This window comes from Lolium perenne, chromosome 6 (genome assembly GCF_019359855.2).
Source record: "Lolium perenne isolate Kyuss_39 chromosome 6, Kyuss_2.0, whole genome shotgun sequence".
NCBI classification, from domain to species: Eukaryota; Viridiplantae; Streptophyta; class Magnoliopsida; order Poales; family Poaceae; genus Lolium; species Lolium perenne.
The window spans coordinates 19,925,464-19,934,483 of record NC_067249.2 but is presented as its reverse complement, the minus strand read 5'-3'; the positions used below and the strand labels follow the sequence as shown (position 1 = coordinate 19,934,483).

The 9,020-nt window shown below is 44.9% G+C and overlaps 1 protein-coding gene across 1 annotated transcript; it reads right to left on the bottom strand.

The window, feature by feature from the left end:
- Positions 1-209: 209 nt before the first annotated feature.
- On the bottom strand, positions 210-3,330 carry LOC127308696 (uncharacterized). Its single transcript, XM_051339591.2, has 5 exons — positions 3,138-3,330; positions 2,295-2,687; positions 1,898-2,218; positions 1,067-1,480; positions 210-989 (listed from the first exon to the last, which is right to left on the bottom strand). Exons 1-5 carry the CDS (start codon positions 3,249-3,251, stop codon positions 342-344), a joined length of 1,890 nt encoding a protein of 629 aa, XP_051195551.1. The 5' UTR covers positions 3,252-3,330; the 3' UTR covers positions 210-341.
- Positions 3,331-9,020: the final 5,690 nt, after the last annotated feature.

Genomic DNA, 9,020 nt, shown 5'->3' with positions numbered 1-9,020 from the left:
TAACATAAATATTTCAGGAAAGCACTTCAGAGAAAGAATCGCAAACCCAGAGCCCCCCAATGAAACCTCATCCTCCCAATCGTACCACATCTTCGGTGTGAGGAAAGTGCTTGTGCATCCCCTACCTTGCGGCATGGGCCATATCAATATTCTTTGATTTTCTCAAGAAAAAAGAACTAAAACAAAGTGTAGGTGCCACCACAAAGCTCTAACAAGTCATCGTAACACAGGTAGTTACATGATAAATCTTAACAATCAACAGCATCCACCAACCTAAGAGTTCATATAACATGATAGCGCAGACAACAAAATAACATTACAGTTCAGACAGATGAAGCAGCTCAACCCGGGCTATTGCACCGTCGAGCGATAATCTCATTCTGCAAGCTCATGTAGTATTGTTGTAGTGGCCCAGCCATAGCACTTATGTTCACATTCATGATTCTTTCATCCTCCAACCTTCTCTTAAATTCTAACTCTCTTTCCCTTACTTCAAGCTTTCTTCTCTTGAATTCTAACTCTCTTTCTTTTACTTCAAGCTTTTTCATCTTGTGCCCTATCATGGCTTTTTCATTTGCAATCCTCTCTTCGTCTAGTGTGCATGCTTGTTCAAAGCGCTCGTCTTTCTTGAGCTCTTGCACAGCCTCCGCATCTCTCTTTTTTGACCACGGATTATCTACCACTTCCATGTAAATACCATCACTTGGCAAGCCAGAACTTTTACCTCGCTGTAACGGTTCTTTCTCCACCATGGTACCAATTGCTCTTCTCGAGGGCTCGTTTTCTGGAATAGGAGCCTCCGCTTCATCAAGCTGACCTGAGTTGGTACCAAGAGTAGACGTACCCAGACTTGAATGCGAGGTTGTCTTCTGATTTTTCTGAGATAACCTGTTGGTCCACTTTTGATGGAGGTGTAAGGTATTCCAACAATGCATGAAACCAAACGCTTTTTTCTCTTCTGACTTGAACGCTTCCAATGCCTGATCAATCTGTACACGTATATGTGTTACTAAAAGTGCACGGAACATATGAAACTACAAGCAGATTAAAAGAGATAGGTGTATACCTTATCTTTCTCTGTCATCCCAATTCTACACAAAATACGATCATAACATCTACAGAACTTCTCAACATGTTCTTGAATGGTACACCAACGGTTCGAGAGGGAACTTTGACTACGATCTGACTCAAAGTTCCTGTTCTCGTGGAAGTAATAATGCATTCTCTGCCAATAAGTAGAACGAGTTTGTTCATTCTCTTGTGCTGCATCCAAACTGATATTTAGCCATGCCAACACCAACATATCATCTTCCTTATCGCTGAAATTTTTCGTTCTTCTGCCGTTTGTTCTCACAGACAGAATAGATTGCTCAACTGGTGACTGTTGCTCCTCACCTGGGCTACAAAGTTGACGCTCATCCCAAAATTTGTTATTGTTTCCCTGATTCAACAAGCTGCCATTACAACTCACTGAGGCACCCTGCATGGAAAAATCACAAATTAATCTTCTCTTCGCATAAACTGCTGCTGCATAACAGAGGGCACCATGAATATATCAATATATACATGCTGGAATAGATTTTTCTGGTGTGATGGCGTCAATTCCTTTCCAAATAAATTAGGACCAAGCATTGTTTTTGTTCTTCTATTTCTCGAGCTCTACTCCATGCCTTCCAGGTTGCCATATGAACCAGCAAGAGGTCGACACTAGATTTCTAGCAAATTGTCACCCTGATGGCAAAACTAGTGCAGATAAAATTTCAAATGTGTAAGAGCATGCTGCCGCAAAGCACGCACCAACCCGTGCATCAGAAACACGCTGAAAGCCCTACCTAGTCAGCGACAACAAGGCATGGCGGCGTGCGCGACACATGGAGAGACTGGGGGGGTGGGATACCTGGATATGGGAGTCATGGTCGAGATGCTGCTCCTGGAATACATGCTCAAGGGCCTGGACGCGGAGCTCGTGGCCACCGTCTCTTCCATCTTCGGAGCCTGAGGGCTCATCTTGTAAAGTAAGAGCCTCTAGTTCATCATCATGCCGACTTGAGTTGGTTCCAAGAGCAGATGTATCCGGACTTGAATTGGAGGTTGTCTTGTGTTTTTTCTGAGATGACCTATTAGTCCATTTTTGATGGAGGTGTAAGGTATTCCAACAATGCAAGAAACCGAAGCCTTTCTTCTCTTTTGCTTTATAAGCTTCCAATGCCTGAATAATCTGTACAAGTGCACGTGTGACTACAATTGAACGGAACATATGAAGTTACAAGCAGATCGAATAGCCATTTGTATACCTTATCTTTCTCTGTCATCCCGCTTGTAGACTCAATCTGGTCATAACACCTAGAGAATTTCTGAACATGTTCTTGCATGGTAGACCACCGGTGCTGGAGGGAATTTTGATTACGATCTGACTCAAAGTTCCTGTTCTGGTGGAAGTAAGAATGTATTCTCTGCCAAAAGGGAGAGCGACCCTGTTCGCTGACATTTAGCCATGCCAGCACCAACATATCATCTTCCTTATCGCTGAAATTTTTCGTCCTCTTGCCGTTTGCTCTCGCAGACGGAGTAGCTCGCTCAGCCGGCGACTGCTGCTCCTCAGCTGGTTTACAAGCTTGACGGTCATCCCAAACGGTGTAACCGTTTCCCTGATTCAGCAGTCTCCCATTACTAACAATCGCGGCACCCTGCATTGCGAAATACAACAAATCAGTCTTCTGCAGCTGGTGCATAACAGAGGGCACCACAAACATGGAATAGTACAGGCGTAAGATCAGTCTGTATCCACTATCCAGTGAGGGAGAGAAACACAATTTGTTTGTTATAGCATAAATTCCTAGATAGATGTTAAATTAATTAACCCAGGCAAAGTATCTGCTGCATTGTCTGTTCTCATATTTCTCTCCTCTGTTCCCAATATTTCTCTGTGAGCTGCCATGCCTTCCAGATTGCCGTGTGGAGTGAACCAATGAGAGATCAGCAGTACATTCCTAGCAATTGGCCATCCTAATGGCGAAACCAGCGCGGAGAAGGGTGCGAAACTCGTAGGAGCAGGCCCTAATCGGCGTCACAAACACCGTTCGAAGCCCTAGCTAGTGGGCGAGACGAGGGCATGGCATGGCGGCGCGATGGGATACCTGGCCGTCGTCGGAGCCCGAGGGCGGACACCAGGCGATGGGCTTCACGCCCTCGTAGGCGCCTCCTCCGGCGAAGCCCGCAGCCGCCCCCGCCACCGGCAGGGCCTCTTCCATGGCGTCGGTCGGTCACATACTCCGCGGGCTCGACCCGATCGACCGTGACACTGTTCTCTTTTCTCTCTCTTCCCCAATTTCATATAATAGGAAAACTTAAAAGGGAGGTCGCAGGGCCCTTTATTTGCAAACTCTCAGAACTAGAATTTCACAATTTAAAACAATTGAAACAAAATTCTACAGATAGCCAATGATGTATATACTACAATAGCGTAAAATTTCTTTACAAACTACTTCATATTTCAGGTTACACGAAAAGAGACATTCTGACAAATTTTATAGCAAATAGGGCACATTTCAAGACTATACAATCATTCAGATATTGTGGATTTCGTGTAGCCTTGAATACACATCAGTTTGCATTGAGATTTTACATAATTGTAGAATACACCGTTGGCTACCTCTAGAATTTTGTATTAGTTTTTTTTTACTTTAAATACGAATTCTAAGAGCTTGAAAATAAAGAGTTACATGTAGCTCGGCCTCCGAAACGCCATACTCGTTTTAGATACTTTTAAAGTAGATTAAATACATATTAAAATAAGTGTATCTATATACTAAAAGGCTTGTGCTACCATAGACCTCTAAATGTCAAAAAACAACCGAAGAATTATATTCCTCAGTGAAACACAAGAACGCTTTACATTGTTATAAAGAGGGAGTATTTATGTACTTTTTTGATATATAAAAGCATCTCAGGAATGGATGAGGATTCGGTGCACCTGGCGTACTATTTTTTTACAATCAATATCACGTATATTTATAATAGTAACAAATAGTATATGGTAGAGATACATGATCAACAATTATAAAATAAAGTTTAAAATATATTAGCAAATGTTCGAGGTTTTCAAACCCTTTCTTCTTCCAAGATATAATTTTGTACTTTTCGGAAGGCAGCCAAAGATAGATAATAAACCAAAAACCTATAAATACCAATGAAGGTTCTCCTATAATTTTAATTGAGGCGCAATGCTAAGGCTGCATGCACACATGTAGCCATTAAAGTAGTCAATCAATCTCGGCAAGAGTACCAACACCAGTATGATTGGGTTCACTTTTAGTGGTCCATATTAGATTTCATATTTCCCTATAAATCTCAAAGACCACATTATGGCAGTCCATATGAGTTTGAGCCCAAGTGAGTGGCAGCTCACTAGGGAGTGGCAAAAGGTGGGAAGTTTGATCCCACATGAAAAGTTTGGAGGAAGTTAGACCACCTTATAAGGTGAGTTGTTCCACCACTAGTAAGTGAGTGAGAAGAGGAGTGGTTCACGCGCGCTCCTCCTCCTTTTCACTCGTCTCGACTCGACTCGACACGTCATGACGCGCGTCGCGCTCCTGGTGAGTGGATTGAGCCTCGAGCCGAGACTTTCCTTACTTTTTGCAGCTCAAGAAAAGGAACAGAGTCCTAGACGGACGCATCGCAATTAGTCGTTTCGAGTCACTCCCAGACTGTGGGCTATCTGTAACCGACTCAAAACGTATGTGTGATATGGGCGTGGCCCACATTGCGTAGGGTTTCGTGAGCCTATATAATCTCTTGCCTGGCTATCGCAGAAATATATCTAATACACGAGTTAGGGTTTTTCCACCTCTCTCTGCTTGCGCCGCAAACGTAGCCTACTCCATCCCGCGCGCCGACGTGCATCGGCGAACGGGAGAGCAAGTCTCCGGAACCACTCACCCTTGTGATCCTGTAGGGGAGAGGGCGAATTAGGTTTTTGGGAAGCGCTCTGCGCGACTGCTCAAGTTCTTCATCACGGGTCGCCTTCCGTCCAAGTCAGACAGTGCTTCCTACCATCGTCTTCAACGTCGTCTACTTCGACCCGTTGTCCCTGTCATCAACAACGTTACTGCTGTGATATCATCTGCTACACCTCCACCGCCACCTCCACCAGATCTGTACGTGCGACTACCGTTTGCGATGCTGCTACTCATGTTGATTAATGCATCTAGTATGTTCGAGTTTCACATGTTAGTAGTTACTGTCATCATGTTTTATATTTTGGAATTAATCATGGAAATTATGCCTAATATCCAACAATCCAAAAACCTAATTTTAGGCAATTTCCTGAGTTAACAATGGCTGGTTTTACTGATGCACTGAGGCCGGATAAGTTTACCGGTGTGCACTTTAAGAGGTGGCAGGTTAAGGCCACGCTCTGGCTTACTCATCTGAAAGTATTCGAAGTTAGTAATGGTTTACCTGAAGGAACTATATCTTACCAAGATCAGAACAATTTCAAGGAAAACAATACTCTCTTCGTCGGATGCGTTCTGAGTATTCTTGCTGATCGTCTGTGTGATGTATATATGCACATAACAGATGGTAAAGAGCTTTGGGATGCACTGAATGCTAAATTCGGTGCAACCGATGCATGCAGTAAACTGTACATCATGGAGAGCTTCCATGACATCAGGATGGTGAATAACCGTTCTGTAGTCGAACAAGCTCATGGGATATAGTGCATTGTGAAAGAGCTTGAACTCCTTAAGTGTGCCTTACCTGGCAAGTTTGTGGCTGGATTGCATCATCGCTAAGTTGCCCCCTTCATGGAGGAACTTTGCCACAACTCTCAAACACAAGAGACATGAGATATCAGTTGAAAATCTGATAGCGTCTCTTGATGTTGAGGAGAAAGCTCGGGCTAAGGATACTACTGAGAAAGAAGAGGGTCAGTCTAGTGCCAACATGGTGCAGAAGAAACCCTACATCAATAATAAAGGGAATACCAAGCCCTCCTTCAATATGCCTATGAAGACTACAACCTTCAAGAAGAAGAAGATGATAAACAAAGCATATATGGGCTGCTTTACCTATGGAGAGACTAGCCACTTTCTAAGGACTGTCCAGAGAGGGCAGACCGCAAGAAAAAGGTGAGGCAAGTCAACACAGTGACCGCTAGCAATGTTGATGGGTACGGTAATCTCTTTATTGTTCTTTCGGTATTTCAATCTCCATGTTGGTGGATTGATACATGTGCTAATATTCATGTGTGTGCTGACATATCCATGTTCACTTCTTACCATGTCGCCCGGGATTCTTCCGTCTTCATGGGGAATGGGTCACATGCTTCTATTCGTGGTATTGACACGGTAGATCTGAAGTTCACTTCGGGGAAGATCGTGCAGCTGAGGAATGTGCAGCATGTCCCTACTATGAACAAGAATCTCGTTAGCGGTTCCCTTCTATGCAGAGATGGATTTAAGGTTGTTAAAGTCAAATAAAGTAGTTGTTTTCAAGTTTGGACAATTTATTGGTAAAGGCTATGAGTGCGGAGACTTGTTCCGCTTTTCGCTTTCGGATTTCAGTAATACGCCTGTGAACCATATTTGTGGCAAAGTTAGTGATGATACCAGTGTTTGGCATTCTTGTTTATGTCACATTAATTTTGGTTTAATGTCTCGGCTATCCAGTTTGAGTTTAATTCCGAATTTCACCATTGCCAAAGGTTCTAAGTGCCATAGTTGTGTGCAATCAAAGCAACTTCGAAAGCCTCACAAGGCGGTCGAGGAGAGAAACTTGGCACCTCTAGAACTCATACATTCTGATCTATGCGAGATGAATGGTGTGTTGACAAAAGGTGGAAAGAGATATTTCATGACATTGATGTAGGGATTCGTTGCATAGAAAACAAAAAATTTCCTACCGCGAACACGCAATCCAAGCTAAGATGCAATCTAGAAGATAGTAGCAACGAGGGGATTATCGAGTCTCACCCTTGAAGAGATTCCAAAGCCTACAAGATGAGGCTCTTGTTGCTGCGGTAGACGTTCACTCGCCGCTTGCAAAAGCGCGTAGAAGATCTTGATCACGGCGCCACGAACGGGCAGCACCTCCGTACTCGGTCACACGTTCGGTTGTTGATGAAGACGACGTCCACCTCCCCATTCCAGCGGGCAGCGGAAGTAGTAGCCCCTCTTGAATCCGGTAGCACGACGGCGTGGTGTCGATGGTGGTGGAGAAACCCGGCGGAGCTTCGCTAAGCGTGCGGGATGTGGTGGAGGAGAGAGGGCCGCTAGGGTTTGGGAGAGGGGGGCGCCGGCCACTAGGGGGTGCGGCCACCTTGTGGTCTTAAGGTGGCCGGCCCCCTCCCCTTGGCCCCTCATTATATAGGTGGAAGCCCCAAGTGTTGGACTACAAGTCTTCGAATAAGACCCGAACCCAAAACCTTCCATGTGATAGGGAAACCTACCCAAGGTGGGAATCCCACTTGGGGTGGGATTCCCCCCTTCCATGTGGGGGGGTGGCCGCCCCCCTTGGTGGAGACCAAGGTGGACTCCACCCTCCTAGGGTTGGCCGGCCATGGGAGGTGGAGTCCCTTGGGACTCCGCCTTCCAAAGTGGTTTCTTCCGGACTTTTCTAGAACCTTCTAGAACCTTCCATAGAACCTTCCGGATCATTTTAAATCTTATAAAATGACTTCCTATATATGAATCTTATTTTCCGGACCATTCCGGAACTCCTTGTGATGTCCGGGATCTCATCCGGGACTCCGAACAAATATTCGAACTCCATTCCATATTCAAGTTCTACCATTTCAACATCCAACTTTAAGTGTGTCACCCTATGATGCGTGTAGTTGACACGTCCGTTGGGAACCCCAAGAGGAAGGTGTGATGCGCACAGCGGCAAGTTTCCCTCAGTAAGAAACCAAGGTTTAATCGAACCAGTAGGAGTCAAGAAGCACGTTGAAGGTTGATGGCGGCGGGATGTAGTGTGGCGCAACACCAGAGATTCCGGCGCCAACGTGGAACCTGCACAACACAACCAAAGTACTTTGCCCCAACGAAACAGTGAGGTTGTCAATCTCACCGGCTTGCTGTAACAAAGGATTAACCGTATTGTGTGGAAGATGATTGTTTGCAGAAAACAAGAAACAAGTATTGCAGTAGATTGTATTTCAGTATAGAGAATTGGACCGGGGTCCACAGTTCACTAGAGGTGTCTCTCCCATAAGATAAACAGCATGTTGGGTGAACAAATTACAGTTGGGCAATTGACAAATAAAGAGGGCATGACCATGCACATACATATTATGATGAGTATAGTGAGATTTAATTGGGCATTACGACAAAGTACATAGACCGCTACCCAGCATGCATCTATGCCTAAAAAGTCCACCTTCAGGTTATCATCCGAACCCCCTCCAGTATTAAGTTGCTAACAACAGACAATTGCATTAAGTATTGCGCGTAATGTAATCAGTAACTACATCCTCGAACATAGCACCAATGTTTTATCCCTAGTGGCAACAGCACATCCATAATCTTAGAGATTTCTGTCACTTCCCCAGATTCACGGAGACATGAACCCACTATCGAGCATAAATACTCCCTCTTGGAGTTACAAGCATCTACTTGGCCAGAGCATCTACTAGTAACGGAGAGCATGCAAGATCATAAACAACACATAGGCATAAATTGATAATCAACATAACAAGTATTCTCTATTCATCGGATCCCAACAAACACAACATATAGAATTACAGATAGATGATCTTGATCATGTTCGGCAGCTCACAAGACCCGACAATTAAGCATAATGGGGAGAAGACAACCATCTAGCTACTGCTATGGACCCATAGTCCAGGGGTAGACTACTCACACATCACTCCGGAGGCGACCATGGCGGCGTAGAGTCCTCCAGGAGATGATTCCCCTCTCCGGCAGGGTGCCGGAGGAGATCTCCTGAATCCCCCGAGATGGGATTGGCGGTGGCGGCGTCTCTGGAAGGTTTTCCGTATCGTGGCTCTCGGTACTGGG

Bases quoted from the DNA above. Each gene is read 5' to 3' on its own strand.
- LOC127308696 (XM_051339591.2), bottom strand. From the start codon at position 3,251: ATGGAAGAGGCCCTGCCGGTGGCGGGGGCGGCTGCGGGCTTCGCCGGA. The intron at 2,219-2,294 runs GTATACAAATGG...GCACTTGTACAG, and splicing joins GGATGACAGAGAAAGATAAG to ATTATTCAGGCATTGGAAGC. The intron at 990-1,066 runs GTATACACCTAT...ATACGTGTACAG, and splicing joins GGATGACAGAGAAAGATAAG to ATTGATCAGGCATTGGAAGC.